General features: G+C 38.7%; 1 protein-coding gene across 8 annotated transcripts in view; it reads right to left on the bottom strand.

Moving 5' to 3' along the window:
* Positions 1 to 17421, bottom strand: part of mon2 (MON2 homolog, regulator of endosome-to-Golgi trafficking) — a 37617-nt gene extending 20196 nt beyond the window's left edge. For 5 of the 8 annotated variants that reach the window (XM_044123973.1, XM_044123977.1, XM_044123974.1 and 2 more), the window contains exons 1-11: positions 16925 to 17421; positions 10324 to 10387; positions 8198 to 8325; positions 4855 to 4986; positions 3724 to 3862; positions 3474 to 3571; positions 3051 to 3176; positions 2776 to 2970; positions 2272 to 2396; positions 1157 to 1296; positions 786 to 939 (exon numbers count right to left, since the gene is read on the bottom strand). In XM_044123973.1, coding sequence (XP_043979908.1) covers positions 786 to 939; positions 1157 to 1296; positions 2272 to 2396; positions 2776 to 2970; positions 3051 to 3176; positions 3474 to 3571; positions 3724 to 3862; positions 4855 to 4986; positions 8198 to 8325; positions 10324 to 10387; positions 16925 to 17032 — 1409 coding nt within the window. In that variant the 5' untranslated portion in view covers positions 17033 to 17421. The remainder of the gene's footprint in view (positions 1 to 785; positions 940 to 1156; positions 1297 to 2271; positions 2397 to 2775; positions 2971 to 3050; positions 3177 to 3473; positions 3572 to 3723; positions 3863 to 4854; positions 4987 to 8197; positions 8326 to 10323; positions 10388 to 16924) is intronic. The other 3 variants (XM_044123976.1, XM_044123981.1, XM_044123979.1) reach the window with 1 other exon arrangement.
* Positions 17422 to 18441: the final 1020 nt, after the last annotated feature.

The following is an 18441-nucleotide window of genomic DNA, read 5'->3' as shown; positions in this document are numbered from 1 at the left end:
ATCAGAAACTGAGAACTTTGCCGTTTGCGATTCTAAAAACAGTCGTCAACTGGAAGACGATGAAGATGTGTGACACAGACTGAGAGACAGTCGTCATTATGGTCGGCATTGGCTTCTGCATATTGTTATTATGGGTTAGTTATATAGTTTTAGCTTCTGTTGATTTTCTAGATGTGTTTAGCGGTTTAGCATAAATGGCACTCAGATTCTTGTTAGCGAATTCGTGGCTAGTGAACCTAACTGACTGGTTAGCTGTGACCACAACTGGTAACAACTGCGGCTGATTTTAGTGCAAATTCATGTTCTCCATTTTGAAAAATGTCCACAAGAAAAAGAGAAGAAAGGACATCAAGGAAAAATCTATTACTTCTATGGTTCAAAATGCAAACAGTAATTTTAGAGCAACAATTTATTTTTCATGACGCCCATAGTGACTATTATGAAAAATAAAAAAGTATCTATAAATGTGATTTCTATGGGTCCAGTTATGTATGATTTGACACAAAAAGTCTTCAACTGTGATAAATATTGCCAGTTTTAGTGCAACAATAAATTTTCCTTGATCACCATGGCAGCCATTTTGAATTTTTCGGTGGCTACTGGGATCATCTGTAGCTAGTTAGGTTCTTGTATCCACATGTGAAAGATTCTGCTGAAATATCCAATTATCCGCTACACCACTAGTGGAGTTTCCCTGTAACCATCAATAACATCTCTACAGAACGTATGTTGTCACATTCAAAAGCATAATGAACATTTGAGTAAACATGAGAGGAAACTCTTACTAGGTGGCCTTGGCGCTGCCCTGAACACTAACAGTCATGAGGGGGATCCAGGTGCCGCGGTATTCAAACGCAGCCTGTGTAGTCAAGGTGCCACCGCCCCCTCCTGTGGCCGGAACACCCTGAGCCGTCACCAGGCTCCCTGAACCTGACCCACCTAGAGAGGAGGAGTGAAGAAAATAGAAAAACATAAAAAAACAAACATGTACTTCCTACAAGAGCAGATTTATTTAAAGCATTTCACCGTTTCAAAAAGACGATTTCTAACAGATTTTACATTTAAAACGCACCTACATTTATTTTATAAGATCAAATTCCAAAGACCTTTAAGACATGTTTTTTTTTTTTTTTATATTCAGTACCAACTCACTAACCAGCAGGCGCACTGACAGCAGCAGCGTTGCCAGCGTTTGGGACAATAAACAGGGACTGAATGAAGGATCCCAGGGCGTTAACGATATCTCTGAACACCTTGGTGGAGTGCTGCTTCATGTCGTAAGACTGACAGAAAGAACTGGAGACAGGGAAGACAAACAAAACGCTTTGTTAAAAACACACAAAACAAGGAGCAAAATGTGAATTCCTGAGGAAATGAAAACGAGACAAGAAAAAAAATAAGAAAAAAGAAATGCAAATGTCTCAGTGCAGTGGCGCCCCCAGAGAATTTCAATAAGGGTGGCTAAACTAAAAAATATATATTTTTATAAGTATAGTAATACATTTTTTAGGTTATTTTTAAATTACCGTATTTTCCGGACTATAGAGCGCACCTCTACAAATTTTTATTATTTTTTAAAATTGGAAACGTACATATATAAGCCACACTGGGCTACAAGCCACTGGCATCTCTGCCGCTCTCGGTTTTCTGCAGCAGAGGGCAGCGTCTTTAATCTACTATTAAGGACGCAACCCTGCGTCTCCAACGCCGAACCATAGATTTGTTCATGTTGAGCTTACGTGCAGCGGCTCCATTTCCCTCCTGTACTGCAGCTCGATAAAAGCAGCATCTTTTTCTTCGTGTGGTTGTCATGATGACGGGATATGAGTTTGAAGAAATTTCTCCGTCGCCCCTCCTGCTAGCATGTACTCGTTCTAAATGAAAATCAGCGCTTTCTTCTTTGATTTCCAATTTTGACTTCCAACGATTCACTTCCTGCTAAAGAGCTCCCCCTGGTGGTTGAAGAAAAATCCACAGAAAAGCTACACGGGGCTGTAAGTCGCTTGGTTCAAAGCGTGGGAAAAAAGTAGTAGTATATTCCGAAAAATACGGTAATACATTAATTTATTAATTTATTGGGTTTTACATTAATGTTGTGATTGAAGAAAATGACTCTGTGTGCCTTTCTATACCCTGGACATTTTTTCAAGATTGGGCCATGGCACCCTTTGGACTCCCCACTGACCGCCACTGATCGTCAGGTCGGAAAGAAAAGGAGCAGGATAAATTTAAATGAAATAAGTGAATGAGTATAGATAATCGTGCGTTTACCATAGTAAATGTGGCTGCACACACAGCCTATGGACTGATTCTACAGCAACGGCCCGGAGCCACTGAGGCTTTTCCCCGTCAAGAAACTTCACCAGCAGAGACAGGAAGATCTCACATTCAGTCACCTGTGAAACAGACACAGACAAACAGGAACTTTTCACACATAGTCGCTGGTTTTAGAGGAATTAAAACACATCAATCCATCTAAGATCACCAATATTTACTTTGCACAACCATTCATTCATCCTCCACTGTTGTGTTCATTTTGGGCTTCTAATGCAGAACTGATCCTTCTCAAGGTGGACAGATGTGTAACAGAAACTGAAGGAACAAACAACGCTGGCCGCATTTAGAACTTTTAAATTAACAGGTCCAAATTCTAGCTTTTTTGAAAGAGCTAATGTTGCACTTTGTATCAAAAAATCAAAGACATGAGTGAATAAGGATCATGATATGCTCAGAAATAATCCATCTGGGATCAGGTTTAGTAAACTGAGTACTTACCAGTAAGCTGTAGAAGTGTTTAATGAGGACTGAAACCACTCGCAGCAGCCGCATGCAAATGGGAAAATAGGGTTTCTCCACGGGTGCCGGTGGAGCGGCGGCGCCGGCGCCCTGCCGGAACTTTATGTTGGGCGAGAAGAGCTTGATGACAAGAGGACACACCCTCTCTTTCAGCAGGAAGCTGAACTCCTGGTGCTTTGGGAGACATTGAGCAAAATTAATCTCGAAACGCAGAGATAACATCTTTATTTACTGCGATAAGAGAGAGCACGTACCTGTAAGAAAACACCTGGGAAATCGTTCAGAACCGACTCCAGCAGCTCCAGGCCAAACGTTCGGGTCATTTCTGTCATTCCCACCAGCCAGTAGGGGGCGTCAGCGTTCACCAACTGGCACAGGTCCTGCGGGCAGAAGCATTCAGTACAATAGAGAGTTGTATCCAACTTACAGAAACAGTGCACTGACTTAGCTCTGGTGGGAGAATAAAGATCCTCACACACAGAGGCATTGTGGGTAAGCAACAACAGGCAGAGCGTAAGAAAACAAGGAGCCATTGAGGAAATTCTGACAAGACTAAGAGCTTTAAGATCCACATAATTATGATGATAAAATTAGACATTTTGATTTCATTCGTTAGATTACAGATAATCTCAAACACTCCTGGTGGGTGGAGGACTGCTGCCTCCTGGTGGACTAACCTGAAACAGCATGTATGCGTCCTTGGCGCTGGGTCTCAGGGTACTGACAGAGCGCCGGTTGGTGTTTCCCTGGACGGGTGGAGGCTGCTCCACGATGCCTTTAGTTCAGATAAAGAACATGTTTACAACATTTAAGCCACAACAGCTTTTAGAGCCAAGCATGAAAAACAAAATGTTAAAATTCAAAGCTACGTCTTTTTAAAGCAACAACAATAGCAAATCTGAAACTGTTCTGACTCATTGTTTTTACCATGCAGACCTTTGAATCTCTCGTCTTCGGCGACCATCCTCTCAAAGACGACGGTGACGACTTGTCTGACGGTGGCGGCCGCCGTGTTGTTGGTGATGTTGTCCTTGGTGAAGTGGAGACGGAAGCACAACACGATGGCCTGAAAACGACGCGGGAGACTCTTCAGAGACGTGAAATATGTACATCGATGCACACGCCTAATCAGAGCTACTCCACTTTAACACTTCCAGGAAAAGTCCAGGCAGCATTTGTGGCACTGCGCATCAAACTGAGAAATGTTTGAGTTTCCTGGGTTCACACCAAACAACTGGTTGACACATCTAAAGGTTGTTAAACACTTGATTACTCAACACACTGCTTCTCTTTGCTGTTTTATTCACTGTTGTTTTGCCTAAACTTAATGGTGACAAAGAGAAATAATCGTGTGTGTGAGTGTGTGTGTGTCAGGGTGTAAGTTCAGGAGGGGAAGATAATCTTTTAATAGAAATTCCTAGAAATTTTTATCAACTTAAAAAAGTAAAATAGATAAAACTGCTTCAGTAACTGAACGAAGATCAGAAAGCAGAAGAGAAAGAAAAGATGGATGAAGAGATGGACAGATCAATTACTACAGAAAAAAAACTGTAGACCACAGAAAAGTTGGATGAACTGACAGATGGATGAAAGAAAACATGGTTGGATAGATGGACAAAAGATAAAATGGATGGAACGACAGACAATCAAAAAGATGGATGAAATAAAGACGGATGAATGGATGGAGAAACAGCTACATAAAAGAAAAGATGGATGGACGGACAGACTGACGGATAAAAGAAAAGCTGTACAATGAATGGATGGATATCTTTAGCATGGTAGCTAATACTTGTAGCCAGCTCTGTGAATTTAAACTTCATGCTTAGATTCGATCTAGAGCCTAAATGAGAAAGAGTACTTAAAGGGGCAGAGACCAAAAACTCAAAAAGCAAAATTTATTCAATTAATTATCAAAACAGTTTTGGCAACTGATGACTAAGTTGAGAATGAAAGTGAAAATTATTCACATCAGAAATAATTCAAGATAAGGAACACCAAGTTCACATCAGGGTAGAGTAGAAGAAGGAGGTTTATGTCATGATTGTGTTGACCTTTTACCTTTGAGAGGACTTCATCATGAACAACCGTGTTGGTGGTCAGCAGGACCAGCACCGTCTGTAAGAGTTTCAGCTCCTCCAAACCGTTCTCCATCAGCTGCCACAGCATGTTGATGATGTTCCCTGCAGCCGCCTGCACAAAAAGAGCCAGAGCAGACGTTACACTTTGGTGCAAACATGTCCGCACATGAGCTGCACGCTTTATGCAGAACCCGCCATGTTCAGCAGTAGTGGGAGCAGCTGCTTCCTGACGCCAGCAACAAAACATCAGACACCAGATTTAGCCATCTGTAAGGGCTGATGATGCTGACACCAAGTGACACCGCATGTCCTTTTATTTGACACGCAAAGTTTTTTTTAAAGTCTCTACATACTGTGAGATCCAATTAAACGATCGACCTCGAAACCCAAGTGAGAAAGAAAAAACACATTTTGTTTTTCTTTTTGCAGCATTCTCTGTAAAAGGTATCCTCAAGTTCAATCTATTTATTTAGATCAATAAATATCAGATCAAGATTTTTTTTTGGTTTGTCCTGAGAGGAATGAAAACTTATATTTCTATCAATTTGGCAGATTTTTAATCAGTCCAGATATCGAAAACGACACAATGTGCCCAATCGATGAAGGTAGATCTATTGTGTCTAATTCTTTAATTTCATGTCATGCTTAATTATTTATTTTACATTATATTTAGCATTCCTAAATGCACTTTATGAACCATTTGAAAGAAGGTTGGATGCTTATTTTTAAATGTTTGACCAAGGTAGTCAACCTTTTGTTTTTGTCCGTTTATGTTTCATTAATATTTATTTTTACATGAGTTGTGGCACTGACTGAACAAATTAAAGTTGTGTTTTTACATGTTTGACCCAAGCTTGTTGTGCCGTTATGTTTGTCTCTCTCTCTCTCTCTCTCTCTCTCTCTCTCTATAAGCATCTATGCGCCACAAATCTGGAACAAACTTCGAGAAAACTGTAAAACAGCTGAAACACTGACTTCCTTTAAATCTCAACTAAAAACCCACTTGTTTAGAGTTTTATTCGAAACGTAATCAATTGCAAATTTATTGACGGAATCTGACTTGATGTTGTGTTTTTATTGTTGATTCTATGTTTCATTGTGTTTTTGTGTTTGATTTGATGTAAAGCACTCTGAAATGCCTTGCTGCTGAAATGTGCTATACAAATAAAATTTGATTGATTGATTGATTGACTGATATAAAAAAGATTTAAATCAATTAAATTTTGTTTCTGTCCATCGGATCGATATCGGCCGATATTGATATATCGATATAGGTGGATCGGTGCATCCCTATTTACAATAGCTGTGTGTTTATTTACAGTGGAAAACTTCCCATTTTACATTTTCGCAGCTCACCTGACCTTTTTAGACCAAAATAAGTCTAGTGTTTGGTAGATGGAGAGAAAAAGTAGGCAAAACATTTCTAAGAAAAACGTGAAGATGAAAAACTACAACTTCACAAGGGACATTGGTAGATGTCTTAATTGGTAGATTTTATTCAATTCATTGAATAAAAATTTAAATGGCAGATTCAAATACTTTGTTTTTGCTATTTTGTATTGCTCTAAAGTCTGAACTTTAAAAAAATAAATTTCATATAAAATCATGCTAACACATATTGTAGTGTGTAAAAAAACAAAAAGAAAAATAGAACGAGGTCTGAATACTTTTGGGAGGGCCTGCATATCAAACTATTTGATTATAAATAAATAAACAATGAAACTACTGTCTGTTTTGTTTTTTTGTTTAGTTTTTTTTTTTGGTTATACATCAGTCAAAGGGCTTCAGGAACTGTTTCAGACTAATGAAATCATGGCCTCACGTCAGAATGTAGACCTCAGGAAGCTTTTAATAGCAGCTTTGTGTGGTGAATTAACAAGCCAGATGTGAAGCTTCGGGGCACCAGCATACCGGCAGCTCAGCTATTTAAAGATTCAGACCATTTTCACCCATCTGATAAGCCTATGCTGAACTTCAAATTAATTTAAAAACTTATTAAAGTCATCCCCCTTACCCCCTCCCATCTTACTCCACATGATTTCCTCTGGTTTTTTGTAAATGTGCCCGCACTCCCACACCATGTAAAGAGCTCATGCATTTTCTCAGCCAGTGCTTTCCTCGGCTGCAGAGGAAGGACAAAAAGAAAATCATTGGGAAATTAAGAAATGGCGAGCTGCTTCGTGATGCAAAACATGTCGCTATTGCTAAGCTGCATTGATTGTAGAAGTTATTAATAATTAAGCTATATTCAATATATTTTTGTCTCGACTCAAGGCTCAAAGTAAAATATCCTTAATGTATTTACTGTCAAAGATAAATTACGTTCCTAGCCTTAAAACCATGAAAAAGCACTTCTTGTTCTGACTGCAGCTGTGCTGAAACATTGATTCTTAGGGAATTAGTTTAAAGACAATTCGATCAGATTGAAAAGTCAAAACATAGATTATCAGGGTTTCTGCAGGTTTCACCAACTCCAATTTAGGACTTTTTAAGACCATTATAAATGCAATTTAAGACCTATATCTCCACAACTTCACCCGGCCATTTGGCGATACATTTGCACTTACCAATGAAAGAAACAAAAAAGCTAGCTGGTTAGCTAGCAAGGGCATATTAGCAGCTAGTTAGTGGTAGCCTCAACTGTCTCAAGTCCCACAATGTAATGAAGACATCTGAGTGCAACTCAAAATTTTGGCTTGACATAAAAGTCTAGCGAGAAAAAAAAAATAAAAGATAGAACATACAAGGTTAAATGGTTCTGTCAAGACTAAATTTAAGATTTGTGAAATTAAATTCCAACTTATGTTTCAAAGGATTTAAGACATTTTAAGGTCTTCATTTTAGATACATGAATTTAAGACTTTTTAAGGATGTGTGGACACCTTGGATTAGTCCAGGCTGTTTTGGTCTAGAAGGAACATTTTCATCAGACGTTTACAAAACTTTTTTTTTTTTTTATTAACTCATGCACTTATAATATTTACATGACCAATAAATCAAAGCTAACTGAACTGAAAGGTACAGATAACAGAATTATAAAATAATTAATGTTGATAGAAATATTTTAGATCCATAGGGTTCATTTACAAGCCAACCATCCATAGGTAAATCCTAAAATCAAACTTTAGTTGGGTTGGTTTACTTTAATACTAAAACATAACGAGATGCTCACGAATCAGTACAAAACCTGACAAGAAGCAACAGGAGGTTTTTCTGTGCCTATAAAATTAAACGTTTTATTTCTTTTCTTAGTGTATTTGTTTATACACATGCGGTTGTTGACGTCAGCTGCTTGAGTCCTTGTGTTTGCTCTCTGTCCTTACCTCAGACACTACCTCATGAGACATGAGTCTCTGAATGGCAGCCAGACAGAGCTGGGTGATCTTGGGCTCCTTGGTGCCGCAGCCCATCAGAAAAGGTTGCACCACCTCTGAGCTGTTCTCCTTCAGTGCTGCAGCAAAACACCAGAGACAGAAATCAGCAATGTCAGGTTATAGCAGAAAAGTACTGCCGTGTAAAAAGCATCAAAATGTAAATATTAAAATACAAATATAACGTTAGAAAAGGACTAAGAAGACAAACTTTTGAAGCACCTATTTTGTAAGAGGAAACACTCGTGGAAATCGGATGGTAACGTGAATCGGGAAAACATTTTTTAGTTTCGTCTGTAATTTCCTCTCTTATTTCAGATCACCATTACAGCAACGCTCTTCTATGAGGAAGCGATTACTGAGTGAAGACTCCAAGTTATCCAATTTCAGATTGGATAAACTAAATTTGTTGAGACTCTGTGGTTTATTCAGGATGCGAGACAGTGTGAGAGAGCAAGACTTTAAGCAGATAACAGGATGGCAGAACAGAGAATAGAAAAACAGATTTTTAAAAATACTCTTTTGACTTATCAAAAATAAAATAAGGATATTTGCATTTCATCTCCTAAAGAGAAATAAAAAAATGGAGCAAATTTACATCAAGCAGGTCAAAGGTTGATGGTAGAAAATTGGCTCTGAAATTCTGATCAGTGGGATTAGTCTTTGAAATCGGATCATTTACAGAATTAAATTAACTCCTGTCATATTTTTGTTTTCTAACAGCCATCTGTTGAGTTCTGGAATAAAGGACAACACTCTCTAAATCCTATTTTAGATAGCAGAACAGTAACTTTGTTTCAAATCCAAAGACTCACACAGACTCTGTAACAACCAGCCTGTCATAGTTGCACAGCCTACAGTTATAGAGGCGCTGCTCTGTTCACTCAGAAAATGTCAGCTATGCTTCGCTACTGGAAATCATAAAAAGCAGGATTTGTTGAGGAATGTACCAAAACAAGTTTCTATTCATGAGGGGGGTGGGCGTGGAGCAGCGAGGGAGAGGAGCTGTCTGCAATTAGGTGACCCGGTGACCCCACCCCCTCTGGTTTGCAGAAATAATGTGCAGATATTACTTCAGCGCACTTTGAGGGGTTTGTCAATGTAGAAAAGCACAACGCAGTTCATTTAGTGGACATGAAAATGCTGCAAATCAGAGGAGTTTGGGAGCTAAGAAGACTTGAATGAAGGCTGCAAAAGATCAGGGCTAGAGAAGGGTTTCTGCAGGTTACGTCAACTCAAACTCTGGACTTTTTAAGATTATGATGAATGGGATTTAAGACCTCTTTGTACAGAAATGTGCAAACTTTGTCCAGTCAACTGACAATAAATTTGCACTTACCTATGATAGATGCAGAAAAGCTAACTAGCTAGCTAGCAAAGGTATGTGAGCAGTGAGTTACAGGTAGCCTCAAGTCACAGAACCCAATGGTTAGTTAGCTAGTCAGGGTATGCTAGCAGCCAGTTAGCGGTAGCCTGAACTGTCTCATGTCCCAAAATATGATGACGTCCGAGTGCAACTCAAAGTTTGACAAAACAAAAGTGAGTTTCTGCTCAAGTGCAAAGTTGTAACAACAAATTAAATTTTCTCCTGAATATTTAATTTAGCACAGCTGGAATTTCTGTTGAAATGCCACATTAAACAGTAAATATCTTCTTGTAGGATGGTGCACATTACCTTGATGTGTACCAAGAAAATCTGTTTTGTAAAAGAGAAAGGAATTCGATTCGCCGTCATTATTCTTAGTTGGGTTTTAGATGCATCATTGCAGCAGACAGCACTGCACTCAACGTCAGTCTAAGAGGGCCATAAATCTGGACTACAAGAACACGACCTTTTAAGTCTGGTGTCAACTAATTGCAAATTGAGCCTCTCTTAAATTTATCTCCAAAGTGGTGTTCTTCAGGCTTTTGTCTGCCTTTAATTCCTTTTACAATCAAGTTGTTTCCTCAGTAATGCCTATTTTATAAATGTCCGTTAAGACACTGAATAATTCTTAGCCCACAATCGTCAATAAAAACGATTCTTGACATTAGGAAACACAACGTGTCCCCCTCACCTTCCATGAAACACAGCTTACCTGCCAGTATGTCCGTCTTCCTGGCTGCGATGGTTTTAATCTTCACAATGCCAGACTCTGCAGCCTAGAGGAAAACAGAAAGTGAGACCTAAGAAAGTGTTGGTGAATACGCCCAGATGAGGCCTTGGCCTCAGTGAGATGTGCTACCGGGAACTGATTTCCCCTGTGGGATGTCTGTCAGCTACGAACGCAAAACAAGGGGATGTCGAAGAGACGGTAAAAATGAGAGTGCTGACAGCTTTCAAATAAAGATCTCCTTATCTTTACACAACAGCCAAAATGCAAAGTTACTGACCGGTGTTTGTTTTCATCCAACCTGCGTATCTTCATTAGGTAGCAACTTCACGTGACAAGAAATGTTCACGATAATTGATAAACGGTACGATAAATGTCCACCTTTACATGCAACACATTAAGATTTCTATTTATTGGACATTTTAAAACACATTAATTTTCCTCCCACTTCATAGTTATGCAGCATTTCTTGTTTGCCTATCCCACCATGTACAAAGTTCAAGAGGCACGAATACTTTTGAAAGTCAATTTAAATAATGCAAATAGAAGAAAACAAATGTTGCTCATAAAGTGAACTTGAACGTGGTTTAGAGTTGACAACATGGCTGCTGTATCCCACCAACAACTTTCCACTTAAACAACCGCAAGATCAAGTTATTGTGCGGAGCAGCTACTCATAATCTGCCAAGCTGTATTTGTCACCAGGCAACGCCTGACCAGCAGCTTGGGCTTTTAACCCAAACCGAGGCCGGGCCTGCTGAAAGTTAATCTCTGGAGAAATCCTGCACTCCTTCCTCACCAGCCTCCTCCTCGGTACAGCAGTGTTGCAACGAGCTGTTGGTGTTAAGGCAAGTGCCTGAAGAGAAGAGAGTCCAAGTGCAAGTTACAGCAGGTGGCCACACAAAATTATTCCCAGGGCTGCATACAGCCCCTCCACCACACTTTGGACACCCCTGGTGTAGACCGCAACGACCCATTTCTGAAAGAATAAACTTGCTATGGTTGTAATGTGATGCTGTTCTTTACCAAGTAGCTACAGTTTGGGTTTTATTATTATTATTATTATGTATGCAATGTTTATCAAAATTAGGAATAAAAAGATTTGAAGTATCTTAGTCTGTATAAATATAGTGTTAATGAGTTTCTTTAGCCAAATGAACATTTAAATTAATCTTTTTTTGAGACGTTCCTGTACCAAAAGGTTTTCGTAAACATCCGAGTACAATTTAGCAGCGGTGCTGCTTTCGCAAACAAGGAAATAAATCTAACATCCAAACTGGAACCTCGTGTTGCTGGCATGTCCAAAATATTTTCTTTGTCAATAATCGGTGCTCGTTTGCACTTTCACAAAAATGACAGTAAGTTCCTGAAACGTAAACATGGCCAGACGCTGCAGCGCAGCGTGGAAAACAAATCAGGAAGCATCGATGCTTTCAGTTCTCCTGAGGAGCCTTTTTAGAATGGAGACCCTTAAAGGGGAACTGAACCACATCTGCAGACCAGATGCATCACAAAAAGCGGCGGTGTCGCTCGCCGGGGGCCGTCCTCTGCAGCAGCGCCTCTGTGCCGTCTGCACAGGTCAGCGCTTTTCACAAGCTGACTTAGCAGGCTGTGAGAAATGTCAGACCTTCAGAGTCGTGCCGTCAAAAGTCCTAAAACTGCTCCAAAAGTTGCTTGAAATGCGTTGATGAACTCTTCAAGTGCTTGCAATGCATTTAGCTCAGTTATTTTATAGGTTCTTTAATAAGTTCTAAAGGTTGCTTCACTTTCTGGTCCTGGACATAATGCCAGAATAAAAAAAGAAAGAAAAAATCTGTTCTTTTAGGAAACTCCTGCACTGTGGCGCAATGTGAGTGTGGCTGACAGATTGAGAAATCTGGAATAAATCTACTGGAAGAAGGAAAAAATAAATCTCACAGCCTCGCACACAAAATCTGCTCCATAAAAACATCTAGAATAGGGTTTTTTAGGACTCCAGTCACATAAAGGAGTGTGATTTGTATCACTAAGCTGCACATGGTAACTTCATTTGATTATATTTTCTAATTTATTTGTACTGAACACTGGGGCAAATAGAAAAAATAATAACTCTGACAACGCAGACAGTGCTCAGGGTTTTTAAACGTCATTAATTTAACGTCACAATGAATCAAAGTTTATTGTGATTAGCTAGTGGTTTTCAGAACTGTTGACTATGATGGGGTTTTTTTATGTTTGCACCATGATTGAAAAACCCATAAACTTCTTTATTCTTTTTTTTTTTAACACGTAATTTGTCAGGAGAGTATTTTTATATCTCATCAAGAACAAGAAACTCTTGCTTTGCATGTCTTTAGAACAAGAAAGTTTTCTAATTTTACCGAGAACATTTCTCGTGAGAAAGAAAGTGATAAAACATTCGCACTACTACAGTTACAAAATTTCTTGTTTTAGCGACTTTTGCACTTCGTTAGAACGAAACACTGTTACTGAATTTATTCCTAAGCTCTGGCAGCTAATCACATCCGTACCAAAGTCACATCCAAACAGCTTCAAAGCAAATAAGAGTTATATAGAATGGCCCAGTCAAAGATCGCATAGAAATCTGACAGAATCTGTGGCAGAGTTTTTATATATATATATATATATATATTCCTTCCTACAAACAATGCGGTACCATTTTTGGAAAACTGTAATTTATTTGCTAAATATCCACCACAACCATGTGGTGCTGGAAGAGCTTCTCTGCTTGTTGCGCAACGCTTCAATTATTTTAAATGAATAATGTATGTGCGGACAGGTTTGAGGGAAAACCAAAGACGATCTCCAGATTTGCTGGCTTTTACACGTGGGGAAAGGAAGCTTAAAAGGACCAGAAAACGCCGAGGATTAAAAACGAATCAATATCTGAGGCAGTAGCTTGATAATGACCTGAAGGCGAGGCCACGGAGACAACAGGAGACGAAAAATCAGCCGCTTGTTTGTGGTCCAGTTTGACCGCAGGAGCAATTCCTATTAACATATCAATCTGTAATGTTCAGGCGCCGAACACGCAGCCGGAGAAATGTCTTCCCTATCTCCTTTTTCTCATTTGAATGTTATCTTTCTCCAAGGTTAAGCGACCGGAGAAAAGGACAGACAGACGAACTGAGCTGATAGACAAACATTTTCTCGTCTGCCCATCGGGGAACAACCTGTCTGATCACCGTCACGCCATTAATTGCACGCAGTTAAACTAGAATAACAGAAGAGGACGTCGTCGTTTGAATTCGATCAGTTCAGCCAGCGACTGATTGTACTCCAGAGGAACAGCAGATCTTGTCTGAGCAGTAGGAAAATATTCCAATCGAAGCTAAAAATGAATGGAGGGCGCTTCCTTTCCTAATACTTTGCATACCAACAGGACATGTTTTGTGTATTATTGAATAATTATTTATAGCTGAGAGGCAAATAAAAGCCAACGTTAGGGTTGACTCTGAAGGTAGAAGGTTTTAACTCATGCTAGCCTGGTTTAGTCCGCTTTAATTAAACTCTAGTTTGTTTGATCAGAAAAGCTCCCTCTGCTTATGTAAAAAAATAAAAAATAAAGAGTCTATGATCCAGTAAGTTTGTAGAAAAATGGATACATTTGGTCCACTTCTACACGGCTGTATTAGTGGATATTAATAAACGCCTCCACATTCAGGAGAGACCGCTAAATTTGACAGAATGGTGCAGCTGATGGCTTCAGGCAACATCATGTCGTATAGCAACATGGAGATGGTCTGACTGAAAGAACAGCAGCTAAATTAACACCCAATCTGGTGAAAGTGGAGGTGATTGTGATTTTTAAGACTTTTTGGGTTTTTTTTACTAGTTTTACCTTGTTAACATATTACAGAGCTCAGTAGTGTTCATAGGACTGAATCGCCTCAAGTTGTGGATCTCAAACTGTGGTACAAAAACCAGCGAAGTTATCTGGGTTGCACAGTTACTTTGGCCACAACTCAAAGATAAACACAAAGCAATTGAACTCTTTCAAGATTAACTTCAATTCAGCTAAAGAGACCAATTATTCAAGCAAACTGATCTTCACTTTAACCAAAAAGAAAAGTTAAGAACCACAGTAAGTAAGTATGACAAGAGGCTTACTTTGATACAAAAGTGCAAATAAATTGTTCAAAACTGCTGAAATGATACCATGCTGGATTTTAAAGTTCAATAAATTAAAATGAGCTCAATTATATTTTCCGTTTTAACAATTAACACTTTTTCAATGGCAATTTTGTTTACAAAGATTTCATAATCTATTTTCTTTATGGTTTCTGTTGTGTGTTTTTTTTATTATTATTATTATTATTTTCAGTTCTATTTATTGTTTTTGGTTGTTGTGTTTTATTTTGGACATTTCAAATATCTCCCAGTTCCAGTGTGATGTGCTACAAAATGTAAGTTTATTAGTCCTGCATTATTTTACCTTCATTGATATGTTACTTGAAATGCTCTCAAAACAGCAATATTATCGTTTATCGCAATAATTATAGGGACAATTTATTGACAATCTAAACTGCTCCTTTTACTCAAAACATGTAATTTTAGAAAAAGCACCAAATATATAATTATCTTTTTTTATTTCTTTCTGAAAACACAGTTTTCCTTTTTTTTTCCCTTCAGCTCCTTTCTGCTCCATCCCAGTGGACATGTCAGACTTTCTTGGCTGAAGTCAGATCCATGTGTGACTCATGACTCCGGGCCTCCTCTGATGTTTGTCCACAAAAACGCCACATCTACTTCCAAAACGGCGAGGAAGACATTTTGAAAGCACCTAATCAGGCGACCCAACTCCAAGCCATTTGTCTGTGAATCAACTGGCTTTTTCTACAGCTACTGTAGATGTATTTTAAATGTTAATGATGGATAAAAATGTTCTACAATAAGAGCGGAGTTTTAACCTTCAGAAAACTACTGTTGCCGTGTCTAGCTATCTAAACTGGGCGTTGTTTCAAGGCGTTTTCCTTTTTTTTTTTTTTTATCTGGAACTTGTTGCTGATAAATAAAATTTTCGACACAGGATCCAGACTTTTGGGAAAATATTTTGGGGACTTGCAAAAAAAAAAAAAGTGGAAGGTTTTCCGCTACATCTGACCTAATACAAAGACTAAACATTTCAGAAAAAGAAAATCAAAAGGTCAATCAAAGGTGGCTGCAGTGAGATGGTCTCAGTCCCTGGACCGCATGCAGTGAATGACTGAGTCACAAATTTTGCTCTTGACCTGAAAATCTTGAAGGAGAAAATCCGTCCGTCGGCTTGTGACCTTGAGCTTCAGCGTGCTTGGGTTGCAAAAAAAAAAATACAGGTTTTGTAAAGACTTTGTCAAACTCTGGATTTGAATTAAACTGGAGTGTTATGGCATGAACTAAAACAGAGTATTCAAAATGTGGCTTAATGAAGTCAGTGTGTCAGAAAAGGTGACTACGGAAAGCCCTGGAGGACAAAATGCCAGTTTCTGTCCATATAAATAGAGTAAAGGGAAGCATTGACCTGATCGTCTTGGGTGAATGATTCAAGGAAATCACAGTTACTTTTTCAAATCATGGCTGAAGGTTTTACAATTTAGGGATCTTGATAATTCAATTCAACTTTATTTATTCCAAAGGGAAATTAAAAGCTGCTGTAACTCATATCTGAAAGAGCAATTATGGATGGTGATGCTGTGGGCTTTAAAGCACTCCAGTAGAAGTCAGTCATGCAGCAAATCTGAAGAGGCCTCTGACTGAAGAATGTTGCAGTATGGCAACATCATGACAACTCAATTTCCGGACAGCGATGACAATGTCCCACATTAACATGTCCTGGATGACTGCTAATCCACCCTGTTTGCTTTTGCCATTTCCTGTTTAAATTTGTATAATCTCTGCCAGACATGGTCGGAACTTACAGCTACGAAGTTGCAAACACAATACCTTGTTGCCCATTACTTTCCAAAAATAAGAGTGAAAATCCGTCCCGTTGCACAGCATCAAAAACAAGTAGGGATAACTGTCCAAACATGCATCACCTCGACCAATAAAATATAAACCAAAGGCTACAAAGAGAACAAAACCAAACCTAACAGAGCCACTTTGACATATTGCCATCATGACATGAAAAATTCTAGAAAAAAATTAGGCTAAAGTTAGAAATAAATTGTTAAAATTTATACTCAATTTAATTGAATCCTTATACATTTAAGCTTTGTTTTCATTGAACTCTTGAAATACATTTTTTCACTGTCTTAATGGATATTTTCATCTCAAATATAGACATAAATGAGGAAGAAATACCGTGTTCGGGCGATAAGAACAAACGCTAATTTCAAAGTGCTCTACTTGTGTGTCAGAGAGAGGAACTAGTAAATAACTTCGTGACAGTTTTTCATAGGAACAATGATCAACTTTTACTGCGCTGAAGCGTGTGAGAAGCTCAGTGGCCACAGCAGACAGCACAACAAGGCCGTATGGTTGGTGGGGAGACGGGCACCGACAAACAACCATTCAGGAGAAAACCAAAACCAACAATATTCCCATACGAGACTAAGTTCAACAACATTTAGCGCGGTGTAGCACTCAGCTACGAACCCAAACTAACCTCTTTGACAGGGGGGAATTTCTTCTTGCACTCCATGGAGAGAGACCGCAGGTCCGTCTGCATGTTCTCCAGCAATTTCTTCACCGCTTCGGGGCTGCTGGTCGACATCTTTGACGGCGTCTTTGACACAAGTCCTCACAGGAACCGTTGATGTTTACGAGCGGCGTCGGAGCGCAGTCGCCCCCCACCCATTCACCGCAGGGATATAATCCGTAGCTGCTTTATTCGCCTCCCTTGTTGTAGAAACTAAAAACGCCGCGGTCCATTGACACAGGATCCCACTCCTCCGCTTCGAGCGCCCCGTGCGCAGGACAGCAGCGATGACACCCGCATACGCTCCACCTCTGCAGAGCACGCGGGCATTAGCTACGGGAAGAAGTCGTCCTCGCTACGACTTTTCCTCCGACGCACAGGCAAGCCGAAATATATTAACTAAATTTATCTGTCTGCCATCAACGGCCGTGCCAGCTCTGCTTTCTTTCCCACAATGCTTAGGTGGACAGTGACACGTCATTAGGACTTCCGTAAACAGTAATGAGCAAAGAAACATTACTGCAGCGTCCCCTGCCGGACAAGTCCAAGGGGGGGAAAAAAATCTCGTTTTTGAGGTTTGAAAAAAACAAATTGTAAAATTAATAGGAAAATAATAATAAAAACATATTAATAAAGAAATGGCTTCACAAAGTCACAGTTAAAATGCAAACAAACAAAAATAAATAAATAAAAGACATTGAGTTTAGAGTTCCTAATATTCTCTGTCAGTGGGCGGGTCAAGCAATGTTCAAGGCAAGATGATTGGCCTGCGGCTGAGTTGCTGTGCAGGTCAACCAATCATATTTTACCATCTGTTTGACGACCTATCGTGATTGCTTGACCAACGAAACTGAAATAAATACAGGCTGATATAAATAAAAGTGTTTTAAGCAAACTATATATACATTTTTATTTTAATATGTATTAAATTAAAACTGTGTTAATTTACTTTTTTTACCTTAAAAATGTAAGATAATAATAGGTTTATACTAAATATTTATGTTTAAATTGTAAATAAATATATATATATATATATATATATATATATATATATATATATATATATATATATATATATATATATATATATATATATATATATATATATATATATATATATATATATATATATAGTGCCATTTTGGTTCAAAAATAGCAAGCAACCATATCTATGATTTGCTGCATTAGGAATTATATAATGTTGAATTTTAAGGAGGAAAATCAGACAGAAAATGGGAGCACTTACATCTTCCAGAAAAACTTATCAAATTTGTTGATGGTTAATCAACAGTAATCTAGACTATGGAACAAGAATAGACAAGAACTTAACCTCGTTTATTCTAGCAAATCTTGCCAGATTCCTTCAAATATGTACACAGAGTGATATCTTTTCCTATTACTTTCCATGCAAGTATTTTTACACAGGGTGTGACTCAGCAATAACTCCCGGCTGTTTTCACAAGGTATTTACCTCCTCAAAAGGC

The sequence above is a fragment of the Gambusia affinis genome, linkage group LG08 (genome assembly GCF_019740435.1).
Source record: "Gambusia affinis linkage group LG08, SWU_Gaff_1.0, whole genome shotgun sequence".
Lineage (NCBI taxonomy): Eukaryota > Metazoa > Chordata > Actinopteri > Cyprinodontiformes > Poeciliidae > Gambusia > Gambusia affinis.
This window is presented reverse-complemented; position numbering and strand designations above follow the sequence as displayed.